General features: G+C 51.4%; 1 protein-coding gene across 1 annotated transcript in view; it reads left to right on the plus strand.

Annotated features, from left to right (window-relative positions):
- The first annotated feature begins 4080 nt into the window (after positions 1-4080).
- LOC107106665 (small conductance calcium-activated potassium channel protein 2-like) overlaps positions 4081-19546 on the plus strand; it is a 68899-nt gene continuing 53433 nt past the window's right edge. The window contains exons 1-3 of the mRNA XM_015406851.1: positions 4081-4487; positions 8155-8250; positions 17349-17767. Of these exons, the coding sequence (XP_015262337.1) occupies positions 4119-4487; positions 8155-8250; positions 17349-17767 (884 nt within the window). The 5' untranslated portion in view covers positions 4081-4118. The remainder of the gene's footprint in view (positions 4488-8154; positions 8251-17348; positions 17768-19546) is intronic.

The following is a 19546-nucleotide window of genomic DNA, read 5'->3' on the forward strand; positions in this document are numbered from 1 at the left end:
CCCCCCCTCACAGCTGTACTGTTCCCTTCCCCCCCTTATTAGCTTCTGGAGATTGGAGGTACACTGCCCCAGACCATAGAGGCTCCATTCTGTTCTCCTGGTCAGAGCAGTCCCTACACTGAGCGGAGGCTGCCTACCTCCAGGCGGGCCCTGGAGACCTTCTGGAATTAGAACTGATCTTCAGACCACAGCTCAGTTCTCCCGGAGAAAATGGCAGATTTGGAGAGTGGACTCCGCGGCCTTGTCCCCTGCTGAGGCCCCTCCCTAACAGCCTCCAGGTGGGACCTGGGAGCAATGTTCCCTCTAAGCTGTGGAGTCTTGCGAGCAAAAATCCTACTTTGTGAGCTCCTAGCATTAAAGTTGTGAGCGAGCGATTGGGCCGCTGCATAAATTAGTGTGCTCTGGAGCCCTCCTTCCTGAGCCGAGACAAAAATGTGTGAGCTGGAGGCTAAAAAACTGTGAGCTGGCTCACACTAACTCAGCTTAGAGGGAACACTGCCTGGGAGTCCCCCGGAATTACAGCTCCTCCCCAGACTACAGAGGAAATGGATGTTTCGGAGGGTGGGCTCTATGGCATTTTGCTCCGCTGAGGCCCCCCCCCCCCGTCCTCCCCAGGCTCCTCCCCCAAATCTCCAGGAGTCTCCCAACCTGGAGATGGCAACTCTGGCACAGCTGTCCTTGAAAAAGAGCAGTTTCTGTTAGAGTTCTCTCAGCCCCACCCACCTCCCATTCCCCGCTGGTGGCCGGGGGAGGACCCGGCAACCCTAAATCTCCAGGGATTTTCCAACCCAGCTCTGGCAACCCCACGCGCTCTGTCTCATTCCACACTAAGCAGAAAATCTGTCCTCTGGTTGTCTTTTCTGCACAGATGCCACAGTCTCTACAGAGGGTCTGAATCCCCGTTTCAGCAGCCAGGGGCTTGGCACCTCCTCCTATTTCTCCCAACCAATGCTCCCTCTAAGCTGTGGAGTCCTGTGAGCAAAAATTCCACCTTGTGAGCTGCTGGCATAAAAGTTGTGAGCGAGTGATTTGGCTGCTGCATAAATCAGTTTGCTCTGGAGCCCTCCTTCCTGAGCTGAGACAAAAAACTGTGAGCCGGAGGCTAAAAAACGGTGAGCTAGCTCACGCTAACTCAGCTTAGAGGGAACACTGCGTCCCAACTCGCTTCTCTTCCTTGAAAGCCATTGCGTCTCTTTGCCCTATAATTTCCCTGACAGCCCCGGGCCCCTTTGCAGGGAACACTTCACCTGGTGTCCGGGTGAACAGAATCTGGGTGCTGGAGTTTTGCCACTCCAGGAGCAACCCTTCAGTAGGAACCTTGCGGCCTGGGAACAAAGCCACTAGCTCAGGGGGAGAGGGGGAGAATATGGGGTGGCACACGGCAGGTACAATTGCACCCTGGCAGAGCAGGTGTAATTGTACCCACTCGGCCTCGGCCCATCCCAGAAGTACCAAGAGCTTCTACCAAGAACCAGTTTGGTGTTGAGAGCCAGTTTGATGTAGTGGTTAAGTGTGCGGACTCTAATCTGGGAGAACCGGGTTTGATTCCCCACTCCTCCACTTGCACCTGGCTGGATGACCTTGGGCAAGCCACAGTTCTGATAAGAGCAGTTCTTGAAAAAAGAGCAGTTTCTGTCAAGAGCTCTGTCAGCCCCACCGACCTCACAGGGTGCCTGTTGTGGGGAGGGGAAGGGAAAGGAGTTTGTAAGCCACTCTGAGACACCTTTGGGTACTGAAGGGCGGGATATGAATCCAATCTCTTCTTCTTCTTCTTCTCTTGGTGTTGTGAGCAGTGTTCCCTGTAAGCTGAGTTCGTGTGAGCTAGCTCGCAGTTTTTAGCCTCCAGTTCACAGATTTTTGTCTTAGCTCAGGAAGGAGGGCTCCAGAGCAAATTAATTTATGCAGGAACCAAATCACTCACTCATAACTTTAATGCTGGTAGCTCACAAAGTAGAATTTTTGCTCACAGGACTCCACAGCTTAGAGGGAACATTGGTTATGAGCCATGACTGGTTAATGGAACTTCCATGTGCAACAGCAGGTTACCACAATGTACAGGATGCAGCAGAGGGTGGCTCTGTTTGGGGGGCGGCCATTGTTGGAAAGAGGATGCTAACTTAGATGAACCATTTGCGCAATTCAGCAGGCCTCTTTGAAAATATTCCTGTCAAAAAGAACTGGACAAATTCCAGGAAGAAGGCCAGCAACTTTGAGTTCCACAAGGGGAAAAGGCAGCTAATGAACAAAAGAACAAACAAATAAATAAAATATTGATAGATATTAGCCGAATGGATCCTCCATATTCAAAGGCAGTCTTCCTCTAAACAATAAGAGGAGATTGGATTTATACCCCACCCTTCACTCGGAGTCTCTCAGAGCGGCTCACAATCTCCTTTCCCTTCCCCTCCCCACAACAGACGCCCTGTGAGGTAGGTGGGGCCGAGAGAGAGCTCTTTCGAGAACTGCTCCAGAGAGAACAGCTCTGAGAGAACTTGTGACTGACAAACGGTCACACCGACCGCTGCAGGTGGAGGCGTGGGGAATCAAACCCGGCTCTCCCAGATTAGAATCCGTGCTCCTGACCACGACACCAAACTGGTTCTGGATGGTGGGGAGCAATTGAGGAGAGCTGTTACCTTTCTGCCTTGATTGAAGTCTTCCTAGGGTTACCAACCCCCAGGCGGGGCCTGGAGAACTCCCAGGATCCCAGCTGATCTCCACGCCATAGCCATCAGCTTCCCTGGAGAAAATAACTGCTCTGGAGGGTGGATTCTATGGCCTTGTTCCCCGCTGAGTTCCCTCCCAAACCTTACTTTTCCCGGGCTCCACCCCCAAATCTCCAGAAATTTCCCAACCCCGAGTCCCCTGTCAGAGGCAGTGTTAAGTCGCTCGCTTAACAAAGCAGTCGGAGAGTGATTCAGCAAGAACACAGCTTTATTCTTCAACTCGAACACAACTCCAACAGGGATCAACATCTGATAGCCAGAACGGCCTTTACATTGCAGCTGTCCTGCTTTTAAACATTCCCGGCTAATGTAGCCACACCCACTGTACAGATACCAACCTATGAGGTTGCCGAGATAAGGTCCAATCACATTAGTTCCCGCTCAGGGAGCTTGCTTGAAGTGATTGGCTGTTTACTTCCTGGGCTAGCAATTCTATTGGGTGGATTTGGATCCTAGCCCAGGACGAAGCTCAACATTACAGTTCAGTTAGATGTTTCACAACATGTCATGCATTCAAGGCAGCTTTGAATACACTACAGGCAGGATGCAAGCCCCCAGTCTAATCCAAGAGTCTCTTCTTCCTATTCAAAAATGGAGCCCTGCTACTAATCAGGAACTTGTAGCTAATCTCTTAGTTGATACTGATCCAAATGGGACGTTGGCAGTGGCAAAGTTTTTATCTGTGACCCTGGGTGGTATTAGATGAATTGACACCTTTAGGCAGCTAATATAGATCTGGTAACCAAATGGCTTAATGTTGTGAAATTGTAACTGCAATTGTAATGTGCTGTATGTATATATGTTGTCTTTCGTATTATACCCTGTCAGTTTTGCTTATGACATGGGTCTATGAGCAGGGGTCATTTCGTAGAAAAAGAGGTGCAGGAGCTCATTAGCATAACTCATTAGCATAACTTATTTGCATATGCCACACCCCCTGACGTCACCGGAAGTGTGTCAGAAGGCAACACCCACCGCTCAGGCTCCACTGTTTTGGATTGCTAGTTATTGGGGGGGGGGGCGTGCAGATCTGTCCTCGCAGAGGAGGGAGAGCTTGTACCTGAATAAAACTTGGTCTTAAAGGTGCCATTGGACTGTTTTGGACCGGGGGGCCGGGGGAAGGTCTGCAACTTACCTGGCTGCTTTTTGCACTGACTGGGGGCTGCTGGGAGCAGGGGGCGGGGCTTGTTGCATGTGCCCGCCCCCTGGGCTCTTTACTGCCGGAGCTCCGCTCCCGTGCGCTCCCGCAGGAAAGGACCCCTGTCTATGAGCAATAAAAACAAATGGAAACGGAATGTCTCTTCTTCCCAGGTAAATGCTGACTCCCAGATTTTGAGCCATGCTGGATCCAGGAGCCCGGGCAGCGAGACGAGCCCTTTTGCCGAGATAGCCATGAACAGCTGCAAATTCAACGGCGGCGTGGTCCGGCCCTTGAGCAGCCTGAGCGCCTCGCACCGCAACCTGCACGAGCTCGATGCCGAGACCCAACCGCTGCAGACCCTCCACGACTCCGGCCTGGAGGTGGTGGTGTCCAAGTCGGAGCGCAGCAAGACGTCGGACCCCCACCTGGACGAGGTGGGGGAAGCGGAGGGGGCCGCCCACGGCCAGAAGAAGAACCAGAACATCGGGTACCGGCTGGGTCACCGGCGGGCCCTCTTTGAGAAGCGCAAGCGGCTGAGCGACTACGCCTTGATCTTTGGCATGTTCGGCATCGTGGTCATGGTCACCGAGACGGAGCTCTCATGGGGGGTCTACACCAAGGTAAAGGCACCCATTTGGGGGCTTGGCATTGTGAGTCGTTTTTATGCCGTTCTGTCGTTTCAAGGGAGCATAACCCGGGTTTGCTTTACAACAGCAGGGTAGGCTCAGGGGGGACAGGCAACCGGTGAGCTTTGACGCTCAGGGGCACCTTCTCCAGAAAAGCCTGTGCCTCTTTTCTCTCAGTCTGGCTGTTCAAGGTGACTTGCGGTGTAAAAAACACACACAACATAACCCATAAAATGAGACAATCCAAAAATGACGTCGAGTCGCCTGCATGCCAGGTGACTTTGGGACCAGACGCACTTCCTCAGCCTGACCTATTTCGCAGGGCTGTTGTGAGGACAAAAAGGAGCCGTTTGGATGTCCTTGAAGGAAGGGCAGAATAAAAATTGATAGATAAGTTGGTGGTGGTGGGTTTTTTTAAACAACCATCACAGAGAGGACTATGGTGGGGGGGCTCTTTAACCCATTCGCCTCCAGCTGTTTTTCTACCAAACATCATAAGAACATCAGAAGAGATCTACTGGATCAGACCAATGGTCCATCTGGTCCAGCATCCTGTCTCACACAGTGGCCAACCAGTTCCTCTGGAGGGCCAACAACAGGGCACAGAGGCCAAGGCCTTCCCTGGTAAGAACATAAGAAGAGCCCTGCTGGATCAGACCAGTGGTCCCTCTAGTCCAGCATCCTGTCTCACACAGGGGCCAACCAGTTCCTCTGGAGAACCAACAACAGGGCATAGAGGCCGAGGCCATAAGAACATCAGAAGAGCCCTGCTGGATCAGACCAGTGATCCATCTAGTCCAGCATCCTGCCTCTCACAGGGGCCAACCAGTTCCTCTGGATGGCCAACGGGGCACAGAGGCCGAGGTCTTACCTGATAAGAACATCAGAAGAGCCCTGCTGGATCAGACCAATAGTCCATCTAGTCCAGCATCCCATCTCACACAGCGGCCAACCAGTTCCTCTGGAGGGCCAACAACAGGGCACAGAGGCCAAGGCCTTCCCTGATAAGAATATCAGAAGAGCCCTGCTGGATCAGACCTGTGGTCCATCTAGTCCAGCATCCTGTCTCACACAGTGGCCAACCAGTTCCTCTGGAGGGCCAATAACAGGGCAGAGAGGCCAAGGCCTTCCCTGATAAGAATATAAGAGCCCTGCTGGATCAGACCAGTGGTCCATCTAGTTCAGCATCCTGTCTCACACAGTGGCCAACCAGTTCCTCTGGCAGGCCAACTACAGGGCATAGAGGCCAAGGCCTTTCCCTGATAAGAACATAAAAAGAGCCCTGCTGGATCAGACCAGTGGTCCATCTAGTCCAGCATCCTGCCTCACACAGGGGCCAACCAGTTCCTCTGGACGGCCAACAACAGGGCACAGAGGCCGAGGCCTTCCCCTGATGTTGCCTCCCCTTATTTCCTGCTCGGGTCCCGTCTGGTCTTTCCTTCCACGGAATTAAGAGCAGATGGGGGTGGCCATAAAACTCATGACCAGCGCACAGAGGTTTTGTTCCTTGGTCCAGTCCCTAGGGCCTCAGATGGCTTGACTGCACATGACATTGTTTATGAGTCAGCCCTGGGTGCTGTCAAGCAGAAAAGTGCTTGTTGAAATATAGATCCTCAGGTGTGTGTGGGCCCAATTCAGGTTGGCACTCTGGCATGCGGGGAGTGTGTGGGGGTTAATTTTCCTGATTTGAGATGGCCCCAGGGAGCCACTCTATGGCCTCTTTGGGAAACTTTTGTCTAGCCCATTGGTACACGCCTAACCCATCAGTACATGTAAGTTTCCACATTGCTCCCTCTAAGCTGTGGAGTCTTATGAGCAAAAAAGCTGCTTTGTGAGCTACTAGCATTAAAATTGTGAGCGAGTGATTTGGCGACTGCATAAATTGCTTTGCTTTGGAGCCATCCTTCCTGGGCTAAGACAAAAATGTGTGAGCCGGAGGCTAAAAAACTGCGAGCTAGCTCACACACATCTCAGCTTAGAAGGAACACTGGCGGGCAAATAGTGGCTCCCTGTGTCCATTTCCAGCCGGGAAAATGGCTGAAGCCCTTCTCCCCAGGTGCCATGGTTCGAATCTTCATTGGTGCCCTGCCTTCCAGAGAATCTAAGTTTCAACAGGGAACTCCCTGCACACATCTGTTAGACCAGGGGTCATTTCGTAGAAAAAGAGGTGCAGGAGCTCATTAGCATAACATTTGCATATGCCACACCCCATCTGGGAGAGCTTGTACCTGAAGGCGGGCCGGGCTCTGCAACTTACCTGACTGCTTCTTGCTCCTCGTGCCCCGACTGAGGGCTGCTGGGAGCAGGGGGCGGGGCTTGCTGCATGTGCCCACCCCCTGGGCTCCTTACTGCTGGAGCTCCACTCCTGTGCGCTCCTGCAGGAAATGACCCCTGTGTTAGACAAAACCCAGGGTGGGACTGTAGTCCGTAGTTGGGCTGGGGTGGAGTCTGTTACTGGGCTTTCTTAAGAACATAAGAGAAACCAATGTTGGATCAGGCCAATGGCCCATCCGGTCCAACACTCTGGGTCACACAGTAGCCAGAAATACCAGGGGCCATCAGGAGGTCCAGCCGTGGGGCCAGGACACTAGAAGCCCTCTGAGGATATAGACGCCCTCTGAGGACACTAGAAGCCCTTCTGAGGATATTGAGAATAGCCTCTGTCTCTATGAGACCCTGGAGAGCAACTGCTAGTCTGAGGCGGGGTTGCCAGCTCTGGGTTGGGAAATACCTGGAGATTTTTTTTGGGGGGTGGAGCCTGGGGAGAGGAGGGGCTTGGGGAGAAGACGGACCTCATCAGGGTATAATACCATAGAGCCCACCCTCCAAAAGATCAGGGGAACTGATCTTGGTCATCTGGAGCTCAAACGTAATAGCAGAAGACCTTCGGGTGCCGCCTGGAGGTCGGCAACCCGAATTAGAGGAGAGAGCCCTGAGCAGGATGGGTCACGAATATGGGGCGACTTCAGGTGCCCTTTGCCCCTCCTGGTGCCACCTCTGCTTTCCCCGTGTGCCACCACAGCCCACGTTGGCCCTCCTACTCGAATCGGAGACTCTGGAGGCCGCGCCGCCAGGGTCAAAAGCCTCTGGGTGCAAATAGGACCAGCGTTCCGTCTAAGCAGAGTTAGTGTGTGAGCTAGCTCACAGTTTTTTGAGCCTCTGGCTCACACATTTCTGTCTTCGCTCGGGAAGGACGGCTCCGGAGCGAACTGGTTCCTGCAGCAGCCAAACCGCTCGCTCGCAACTTGAATGCCGGTAGCTCACAAAGTAGGGGGTTTTGCTCACAAGACTCCACAGGTTAGAGGGAGCACTGATATGCACTCGGCCTTAGGTGAAAGGTGAAGGTTCCCTTGCTCGAAAGCCAGCCGAGTCCGACTCTAGGGTTGCGGGGCTCATCTCCGTTTCAAAGCCGAAGAGCCAGCGCTGTCCGAAGACGTTTCCGTGGTCATGTGGCCGGCATGACTAAACACCAAGGCGCACGGAACGCTGTTCCCTTCCCACCGAAGTGGTACCTATTTATCTACTTGCAGTTTCTTGCTTTCGAACTGCTAGGTTGGCAGGAGCACTTGGCCTTGCATTGTGTCAAAACCGGATCCTGCCGTGGGTCTAGAGGAGCTGTTTGCCTGCCTGACATGCTTCCTTCTTCTCTGCTCCCTTTCAGGAATCCTCCTATTCATTTGCACTGAAATGCCTTATCAGCTTGTCTACCATGATCCTCCTGGGGCTTATCATCATGTACCATGCCAGAGAGATCCAGGTGAGATGCACCCTCTTTGATGCCTTCTGGACAAGGGGAATGTGTGGCCCTCTGGAAAAGGGGGAGGGGGTGAAACTAGGAGATCAAGGAGAAGTGTTGTGGCCCAGCTTCCTTACTGAATTGCTAGCTTTCTAGGAGCGGGGAGGCGTGTGCATGTTTAATCATGGGGAGCGCTCAGACCCGCAGCTCTTTGTCTGCAGTCGGAAGTGACTCAGAACGTGATTCTCCTGCAATGCAGCCCTCGATAGCAACAGCAGAGACAGATTTCACATGTAGATTCAGGAAGAGTTTTCTCCAGCTCTTGGTGTGCAAGGGTCGAAAGGCAGAAATTGAGTTTTCAACGCAGGTGTGTCTAGGTTTCTTCTGATTAATTACTGATCCTGCTTTCTGAATGTCATTTTTCCAGTCTTTGGGAAAGCTCTCGCAGAGCAGCTTACAGATAAGGAGAGCAAAGTCTTAAGAGTCGCTAGAAGTAATCAATACCAAATATTGCAGCATTATTATTCTCAGATTAATTACCATTTTACGGTCGATGATAGCACCCGCTGATGAATCGGCTGCAGAAAACAGAAAGTTTATTGACGAGCATGTATGAAGGCAGAAGTTCAGCCGCAGGGTTGGATCCAGACTAAACCAGCAATTTCCACCCGTTCTCCCTTCTGGCTGCAACACTCGGTCAGGCAGAAGGTTCCTCATCTGCCAGGAGCTGCATTTTGTGGAGATCAGTGGGCCGCAGGGGGAGGGGAGAGGCAGCAAAGTTTTATTCCGGAGCTAGAGGCAGTGTGGTGTAGTGGTTAAGTGCGCGGACTCTAATCTGGGAGAACCGGGTTTGATTCCCCACTCCTCCACTTGCAGCTGCTGGATGACCTTGGGCAAGCCGTAGTTCTGATAAGAGCTGTTCTTGAAAAAGGCTCCCGTCTTGCAGGCCCTGTAGAATTGTAGTAAGTACCGCAGGGCCCTGGTATCCTCTGGGAGCTTGTTACTTGAGCTCTTTCACATATGCACTTGGGGGGTGGGGCTTCTTCTTCCTCCCCTTTGTTCTATGATTAGGCTAGAGAATCCAGCCTGGAGTAAACAACAACTAGAAAGATGTAGCTAGTCTGCTAGATTGTTTATTGTTTTATTTGTTTGTTTGTTTATATCTTCGATTTATAACCCACCCACCCCTGCGTAGCAAGGCTTAGGGCGGGCAACAGCAACAAATTAGGTTAGGACCTTTAACCGACGTTTAAAAACAACTCTAAAATTTACAGTAATCAATAAGCTGGCACAAAGAGAGCACACATTAGTGCCTCATTTCCTGGCAGCAAGGGGGAGGGGGAGATGGAAAAGGAAAGGAAAAAAGAAGCCAGCCCAGCTAGAGATCGTCACTGTCCTCAGCCATCCTGTCATGTAACCCTTCCTAATTTCTTAGTGAACTTTCTTTTAGCTAATTTGCACGTGTGTGCTGCATAATGACTTCTACTCTGCTAAAATATACAATGCATCCACTCGCGTCTCTCACCACCTGTGCATCCCTCCCTAGCCAGCTCATAAGCCCTTCTGCTGCCCACCCTCACAGCTGGCTGCCCTGCTCACGGCCCTTTCCCCGATGGCACTGGGCAGGGTGTGCAGCTGGACATGTGGGCGGTGATGAAACACTCACAAATGAGCAGGTAAGGGGCGATTCTGCATCTAGCATTCGCTCCACATTTTCTCAACTGGGAGGAAAAATTGCAGCTCAAAACCACATTCAGATACCCTGGGGCAATGCCGTACTGACTGCAAATTCACCCCTGATCGGCCATAAATCTATGCAGAGGGTACCATAAAACCCAACGATCAAAGAAAGCGAAAGCGGCATGGAGTGTGGAGGCTACCATAAAAATCGGATGATCAAAGGAAGTGAAAGCGGCATCTGATGCAGGGAAGAATTTCTGTTCCAACGGTAGGTTTGGTAAAAGAACGGAGGGAAAAGCCGATGCAGAATCAGCTGAGGATACGGCATGTTATGGGAGGCGTCAGCAATAGCAGAGAGCCCCACCAGGAACACTGGGCCCTGGCAGCTGCCCCACCAGAGGGTATACTGATGCCCACCCTGGCTGACAGCACTGCACACTTGGAGTGGAATGGGATTGCAGACCCTCCTTCCCACACTCTGACCACTGGAGCCTCATCACCAAATCTAATAAAGTACGCAGTGCAGCCATAGGATCTGGCGCTTCACAACTGGGTGTCCAGCTTTCCACTGGCAACATACCTGGCTTGTTAGACAACCTGTACCCAGCTGGCCTGCAGCAGAATAGCCATATAAGGCAAAGAGACTGAGAGAGGACTTGTCTTGTGGGCTCCGTGCCAAGAAACCTCACTGATCTCAACTAACGCTGCCTGCAGAGAAAGGGTGGAATGTCATGTGTTTTTGTATACTGGGGGGAAATGCTAGCGGAATACATCCTAATGTTCATTGGGAATCTTTAAGCTCTTTCTTCTTTGCTTTTAGAACATCACTTTGCAAAGGTTACAGATACTGTCTGAATGTCAATTTCCCTTCTAAGGCACCCTTACACTGCCTGGTTCAGCTTTCCTTGAACACCTGTCTGTACAGAAGTTACAATGCCCAAACGCACATTGTTAGAAGAAGAAGAAGACAACATTGGATTTATACCCTGCCCTTCACTACCCAAGGAGTCTCAAAGCAGCTTACAATCTCCTTTCCCTTCCCCTCCCCACAACAGACACCCTGTGAGGTAGGTGGGGCTGAGAGAGCTCTTTTGAGAGAGCAGCTCTGACAGAACTATGGATTGCCCAAGGTCATCCAGCATTTGCAAGTGGAGGAATGGGGAATCAAATCCAGTTCTCCCAGATTAGAGTCCACTTAAGCATTACACCAAACTACAAATCTTAACACCCTACAACTACAGCGATGAATTCATTTTCCTGGAAGGCCGCTTGCAAAGGGATGGAGAGCAACTGGGGCCTGCCTGTGCCACAAATCCTGTTGCCACATAGGTGTCCTGCTTCTACTGGCACACAGGCTCAGTGGCAGAGCACGCAGAAGGCCTCGGGTTCAAACCCCGGCATCTCCAGTTAAAAGGAAAAGGCAATTAATGTGGAGTGTGGGGAACTGGTCAACGGTTCAGAGGTGAGCGGGAAGCAACAGAGTCTTCCCCGCCGAAGCGATGCGCACTCAAGGCCAACAGCTACCCGACAGCAGAGGGGAATTTCTGTTCCAACCTGGGTTTTCTAAAACAACAGAGGGAAGAGCCAATACAGAATTGCCCTCAGTTTCGCAGAAGAGGAGGAGGAGGAGGAGGAGATTGGATTTATACCCTGCCCTTCACTACCCAAAGGAGTCTCAGAGCGGCTTACAATCTCCTTTCCCTTCCCCTCCCCACAACAGACACCCTGTGAGGTAGGTGGGGCTGAGAGAGCTCTTGACAGAAACTGCTCTTTTTCAAGAACAGCTGTGCCAGAACTATGGCTTGCCCCAGGTCATCCAGCCAGGTGCAAGTGGAGGAGTGGGGAATCAAACCCGGTTCTCCCAGATTAGAGTCAGCACACTTAACCACCACACCATTTACTTTATTGGTTCTCTTCCAATGGGGTGAAACTGACAAGGCTCCCCCACCCAGCAGAGCTTGTCAGGTTCACTGGTAAGGTCAGGGCTTTGCCTTTTTCAAAGAGGTGCCGGAACCCTCAAGAGGGAAATGGAGTTCTCAATCTGTACGCTGAAAACTCACGAACTTTGAAACATTTTTAAAAGAGTTTTGTCAAAGAGGTTCCGGAACTCTGTTTCCCCCAGAAAAAGAAAGCCCCGAAGGCACGGAAGAGGCTGCCTTGAAAGGAAATGTCCAAAAGGCGGGATAAAAAGGATACCTTTGGGGCATCCAAGTTTCGGAGAGCATTCGCAGGAAGCGAACAGGAGTGCTTGTTCCTCTAGGCTAGCTGGAGCGAGAAAACCATCAAGCGAGAAAAACCATCCCTTGTGAATGGTGGTAAAGCACAGTTAACTGAAGCTGAAGATGCCCTGAATGGTCATCTAACGCATGGGTCTTTAGCCCCAAATCTTATGGTCATCCTGACGCTAGAATGCAACCCGTCTGTCAGTTCCATGAAAGACAGCAGAAACAGAGATGTCTCCCTTTGCAATCAGAACTCAAAGGGTGTGCTCAGCGCATGCAAAGCCATACTTTACATGGACCAGAAGAAAAGTACGATAAGTTAGGGATAAAAGGTAAAGGTTTCCCCTTGCTCGAAAGCCAGTCGAGTCCGACTCTAGGGTTGCGGTGCTCATCTCCGTTTCAAAGCCGAAGAGCCAGCGCTGTCCGAAGACGTTTCCGTGTTCATGTGGCCGGCATGACTAAACACCAAGGCGCACGGAACGCCTTGTTAGTTAGTTAGTATGTTAGTTAGTTAGGGATGGAGAGCCTTAAATACAGAGGTCATTTCGGGGGGGATCGTGAGAGATCACAGTTCCCCCGGGTGAGGTACGGGGGGCGGGGCACATGATGAGGCCCCGCCCCCCGCTTCCAGCCGCCCCGCTTCCGGCCCTCATTCAGCCAGGAGGAGGCAGGAGAAGAGGGAGGGTAAGTTGCTTCCTCCCTGCCTCTCCCCACCCCTGCCTGCCTGGGGCCAGGGAGGGCCCCCGCGGGGCAGTGTAGCTGCAAGGCCGGCGGTGGCGGCCGGGACCGTTGGGGGCGGGGGGTGTGGCCTTATGACACACTTCCGGTGATGTCAGGGGGTGTGGCATATGCGAATGAGTTATGCTAATGAGTTCCCCTAGCTCTTTTTCTACGAAACGACCCCTGAACCAGTCTATCAGTTCCACGAAAGACAGCAGAAACAGAGATGTCTCCCTTTGCAATCAAAAATCAAAGGGTGTGCTCAGCGCATGCAAAGCCATACTTTACATGGACCAGAAGAAAAGTACGATAAGTTAGGGATAAAAGGTAAAGGTTCCCCTTGCTCGAAAGCCAGTCGAATCTGACTCTAGGGTTGCGGTGCTCATCTCTGTTTCCAAGCCGAAGAGCCAGCGCTGTCCGAAGACGTTTCCGTGGTCATGTGGCCGGCATGACTAAACACCGAGGCGCACGGAACGCCTTGTTAGTTAGTTAGTATGTTAGTTAGTTAGGGATGGAGAGCCTTAAATATCAATCAACAGGCAGACTTGAGAGGGAGGGGTGGCTGCCGTGAAAGAGGAAGGGGACAATGAAAGATAATGGTTCGTGGACCAGACCAGGACTGGGAAGGCTTTGGTTTAAATCAGCCATGAAAACTCATTGGATAAATGTGGGCCAGTTCTGCCCTCTTTGTCTCAGCCAAACCTCCCTCACAAGGTTGTTGTGGTGACATAATGGGGCAGGAGAGAATGATTATATGCCGTATTCCTTGGAGATGGGGGTTGGGTAAAAATGATATATTTCTTTCTTTCTTTATATTGATATTTATGCCCGTTTGGTGTAGTGGTTAGGAGCAGCAGACTCTGATCTGGAGAACTGGGTTTGATTCCCGTCTCCTCTACATGCAGCCAGCTGGGTGACCTTGGGTCAGTCACAAGTTCTCGCAGAGCTGTTCTCTCAAGAGCTCTCTCAGCCCCACCTACCTCACAGGCTGTCTGTTGTGGGGAGAGGAAGGCAAGGAGATTGAAAGCCACTCTGAGACGCTGAGAGAAGGGCGGGGCATAAATCCAATCTCCTCCTCCTCCTCCTCCTCCTCCTCCTCCTCTTCTTCTTGTCCTACCTTTCTCCCCAATGGAGACCCAAAATGGCTTACATCATTTCCCTCTTCTCCATTTTGTCCTTGCAACAACCTTGTGAAGTAGGACCAAGTCACACCCAGCAAGCTTCCATTGGCAGAGTGGGGATTCGAACCTGGGTCTAGCCTGACACTCTAATCAGTATACCCCGCTCGGCAGGGAGAAGCTCCTTCAAAGCCTGCCCAATCCCTTACAAGTCAGTGACGCCAAATCTTAGAGAGTTGCCTGGGGCAGCAATCCAGAAGACCCCCCCCAAAAAGAGGAGTCATGAAGTATCACGCAATGCAGGCTTCTTCCTTCTCCTTCTTCCAGGGTGGCCATTTTCTCCAGGTGACCTGATCTCTGTCGCCTGGAGATCAATTATAATGCCAGAAGGTGTCCAGCGATGACCTGCAGGATGGCAACCCTTCAAAACCAAGTTCTAGGACCCAGGCAGTTCTTTTTTTTTTTTTTAACTTTTATTTTACTTTTCATTGAACATCATATCTTTACAAATTACATAGATTTTCAGAGTCTTTCATTCCACCAAATTGGTTATCCAATTATAAACCCTTATCCATCTTTCATTTTGTACCCCATTATTTCCCCCCTGTAATTTTAAACTCAAATCATCCATTTGCGCAAGTTCTAACAACTTTAAGGTTAGGTCTATTTTAGAGGGTAATTTTTCTAATTTCCAAAATTTTGCCATCAACATTCTGGCAGCCGTTATTATATAGTTTATTAGGCATACATCTTTAAAGTTGTATCCATCTGGTACCATGTTTAACAAATAGATTTCTGGTCTTAAATCAAGGTTCAGTTCTAAAATTTCTTGTATAACTTTGCGTATCATTTCCCAATAACTTTGAACTTTCTTGCATTTCCACCACATATGATAAAAAGTCCCCACGTTCAGTTGACATTTCCAACATAAATTGGTTTGATTACTGTAACATTTCACTAGTTTATCTGGGGACCAATACCATCTGTGGAACAACCTGTAAACATTCTCTTTATACGCTACCGCTCTCATATACCTTACTGATTGCCATAATTTCGACCATTGTTCTATCTCTAGAGTTTTCCCCATATCGTTTGTCCATGATATCATAACTTCTTTGATGTTTTCATCTATTTCAAAATCGTCCAATAAGAAGCCATAGAGTTTTTGAATTAATTCGTCATTTGAAGACAACCAAATTTTATCAAGTTCATTTTTTTTTCATGATCAAACTCTTTTACCATATCTTTAGTATATCTGTCATATATTAATGCATGTTCCCACCAGGACAAATTATTTTCATGTAGCAGTCTCTCTTCAGCCTGGCTTCTTTCTCCAGCATCTCCAGCGAAAGGGATACTTTGGTTGTGTTCTTTTGCTAAAAGAAGCTGGTGGGAAAGAGGGAGAGTTGCAGACGGGGACGCCATGACCGCCGGCCTACTGGAGCCTGCAGCCATTACTCAGCCGAGCGACCACAGCTGCTGTGGGAGCCATTACAGGCCGTGGACACCGGGCCGAAGGGCCAGTGTGCGAGGCCTCACAGGCATCTGGTGCTGGCTTGGTGGGGGGGGGAACAGCACGGAGAGCGCTCCCATTAAACCGTCATTACAGACTGCGGCTGAACGGCGGAAGAGCCCACTGTGGGCTGCCGGCGCCGGCGGCCATTTTCAAGGGGAACAGGTGTGCTTAGAACGAATGAGCGATTCTTTCTGCTTCCCAAGCCGAGGAGCCTGGGAAGTCTTTAACCTTCTCCCGGCCCTCATGGCCAGCTTGGAGAAGGTGGGATGAAAAAGGAGCTCAACGGCCAAAGGGCCCTGTTCGCACAGATTGTTCCCGGCGTGTGCTCCGCCACCCAATGACACACCTGAGGAAACACAGATTTTATTTTTATTTGACAGCCACACCAAATCTCACAGATCATGAAATGGTTTTTTTCCCCCCCAGACGCCTGCTTTTGTACCGCCTGAGCTTTATTGATGCGGTTATCAGAGATTTAAAGGATTTTTCGGTCGTTTGGAATTGTCCGCCTTGTCGGCAATGTAACTGGTTAGTGGATTAAATTCGGGTGTAGTGGTTAGGAGAGCGGACTCTAATCTGGGAGAACCGGGTTTGATTCCTCGCTCTTCCACTTACAGCTGCTGGATGATCTTAGGCAAGCTATAGTTCTGTCAGAGCTGTTCTCTCAGGAGCAGTTCTCGAAAGTGCTCTCTCAGCCCCACCTACCTCACAGGGTGTGTGTTGTGGGGAGAGGAAGGGAAAGGAGATTGTAAGCCGCTCTGAGACTCCTTTGGGTAGTGAAGGGCAGGGTATAAATCCAATCTCCTCCTCCTCCTCCTCCTCCTCCTGCTTCTTCTTCTTTCTTCTTCTTCTTGAAATGTGCCTGTTCCCACCACTGAAAGATGATTTAATACACAGATGCTACAACTGCACACTGTGAGAGCCAGGGTGGGGCACTGGGTGTGGTTAGGAGTGTCGGAATGGTATTCGGGAGACCTGGGTTCGAATCCCCACCTGTGCCATGGAAGCTTGGTGGGTGATCTTGGGCTAGTTACAATCTCTCAGCCTCACCTACCTCACAGGGCTGTTGTGAGGATAAAATGGAGGAAAGGAGAATGAGGAGAGATGCGTTGGGTCGCCATTGTGGAGAAAGGCGGAGGACGAATGAAGTAAAGAAATAAATTGTTTTGTTTTGTTTTGACTCCCGATTCTAGCCAAGATTCTTGAACCTTATAGTTGGGGTGAAAGTAACATAAACTTCTTATTGGCACGGTCTCTCTTAGAATCATCGAATCATAAAGTTGGAAGGGATCTCCAGGGTCATCTAGTCCAACCCCCTGGACAATGCAAGAAGTTCACAAATACCTCCAGGGCTTTTTTTGTAGAAAAAGCCCAGCAGGAACACATTAACATAATAAGCCATACCCAACAGCAGGAACTCATTAGCATATTAGGCCACACCCTTGACAGCACAGCTCATTAGCATATTAGGCCACACCCCATGTTACCAGAAGTGTGGTCATCCAGCCACACCCACCTTTTGCTTCTTATTCTGTTTACCTTGTCTGTTGTCAAAACACAGGGCCTTTTTTGTAGCAGGAACTCCTTTGCATGTTAGGCCACACACCCCTAATGGAGGCAATCCTAATGAGATTCTGCTGTTGGGTGTGGCCTATTATGCTAATGAGTTCCTGCTGGGTGTGGCCAACTTGGGAGCCAGCCAGAACGCCTTTCCTGTGCGTTCCTGCCCAAAAATAGCCCTGGTGAAAAGTGGGCACAGCGAAGGAACAGAGAGGGGGCCCATTCATCCCTAGACGAGAGCCGTTGAACTCGCCTCTATTCCCCCACCCGTGGCTTTAATCCCCTCCCGCCTTCTCCGTGCAGCTGTTCATGGTCGACAACGGTGCTGACGACTGGAGGATCGCCATGACCTACAAGCGGATATTCTTCATCACCCTGGAGCTGCTTGTCTGTGCCATCCACCCCATCCCGGGCCAGTACTTCTTCACCTGGACGACCCGCCTGGCCTTCACCTACGCCACCTCCGAGGCCAACACCGACGTGGACATCATCCTCTCCATCCCGATGTTCCTGCGGCTGTACTTGATCGGCCGGGTCATGCTCCTGCACAGCAAACTGTTCACGGACGCCTCCTCCCGCAGCATCGGCGCCCTCAACAAGATCAACTTCAACACCCGCTTTGTGATGAAGACCCTCATGACCATCTGCCCCGGGACCGTGCTCCTGGTCTTCAGCATCTCCTCCTGGATCATCGCTGCCTGGACGGTGCGCGTCTGTGAAAGGTAGGACCGGTCGCTCCTTGTCCCCGTCCGGAAGGGTCATGGGGAGAGCGCGTGGCAATCTTTGGGGCCTTCCCCACCTCTGGCACAGCCGCGGGGAGGCCCAGGCCCCCTTCACACCCACCAGAAGGAGAAGAGTTGGTTTTTATTGCCTGCTTTTCTCTACCGGAAGGAATCTCAAAGCGGCTTACCATTGCCTCCCCTTCCACTCTCCACAACAGGTGCCTTGTGAGGACAGTGAGGCTGAGAGAGAGAGAGAGAGAGAGGGAGGGAGGGAGCGCAGTGATTGGCCCAAGGTCACCCAGCAGGCTTCATGTAGAGGAGTCAGGACCAGTGTTCCCTCTAAGCTGAGTTAGTGTGAGCTAGCTCGCAGTCTTTTAGCCTCCGGCTCACACATTTTTGTCTCGGCTCAGGAAGGAGGGCTCCAGAGCAAATTAATTTATGCAGTAGCCAAATCGCCCGCTCACGGCTTTAATGCCAGTAGCTCACAAAGTAGAATTTTTGCTCACAAAACTCCACATCTTAGAGGGAGCCTTGGTCAGGAATCAATCTGGGTTCTTAGGCTTGCCCCCAAGAGCGACCACCCGGCCTCCCCCCCCCACTTTCCCCAGGAAGTCTTTAAAAGCGGCTGGGGAGAGGCGAGGGCCATGTGCCTGCTCGGCGTGCACCATGCTTGGCATGCAGGTGCGCATGGCCTCCCCCCCACCTCTCCCCAGCAGGGTTTAAAAAGACCCTTTAGACGCTGCTGGGGAGAGTTGGGGGCCTCCCCTCCCCAATGTGATGATGTAACTTCTGAGTGACATCATCATACTGGGGACTCCCCACTCCCTCTAGTAACGCCCCCCAAAGTCCCCCACTGAGGACTTTGAGGGACCTGTCAACCCTACTGGTTCTCCAGATGAGAGCCTGCCACTCTTAACCAGGACGCCACGCTGGCTTTCAGCATGGGGAAGTACCTAAGGCCGAGAAAGGGGGGAGGCCAGGGAAGTACCTGGTTTTTCCCCCTGACCAATGCCTTTTTTGCTGGGTTGGGTTTAATGCTCCCTCGAAGCTGTGGAGTCTTGTGAGCAAAAATTCTACTTTGTGAGCTACGGGCCTGAAAGTTGTGAGCGAGCGATTTGGCTGCTGCATCAACTAGTTTGCTCTGGAGTCCTCCGGCCTGAGCAAAGACAAAAATGTGTGAGCCGGAGGCTAAAAAACTGTGAGCTAGCTCACACCGACTCAGCTTAGAGGGAACACTGGTTGGGTCTAACCAGGGGTCATTTCGTAGAAAAAGAATGGATTGCTAGCTATTGGGGGGGGGACGTGCAGATCTGCCCTTGCAGAGGAGGGAGAGCTTGTACCTGAAGGCGGGCCGGGGAGGGCTCTGCAACGTACCTGGCTGCTTCTTGCTCCTCGTGGCCCGACTGAGGGCTGCAGGGAGCAGGGCTTCTTGCATGTGCCCACCCCCTGGGCTCCTTACTTCCGGAGCTCCGCTCCTGTGCGCTCCTGCAGGAGATGACCCCTGGTTCTAACCGTGGCCTGCAGTGTTATCGAGAGAAGTAGCCTGCCCCCCTTTCCTGCCACCTTTCACCCCCCTCTGTTTTGACCCATTTGAGACTTCCTGGTTCTAGTTCTCACTAAGGATCCCCAATGGCTTGCATAGACTACATGGAGAGGGCTGCCACCTTCAAGTTGGGGCCTGGAGATCTCATGCTGTTGCAACTCATCTCCAGGTGACAGAGATCAGCTCCCCTGGAGAAAATGGCTGCTTGGGAGGGTGGACCCTATGGCATTGCACCT

The sequence above is a fragment of the Gekko japonicus genome, unplaced genomic scaffold, assembly GCF_001447785.1.
Source record: "Gekko japonicus isolate JY-2015 unplaced genomic scaffold, Gekko_japonicus_V1.1 scaffold2000, whole genome shotgun sequence".
Classification (NCBI taxonomy): domain Eukaryota; kingdom Metazoa; phylum Chordata; class Lepidosauria; order Squamata; family Gekkonidae; genus Gekko; species Gekko japonicus.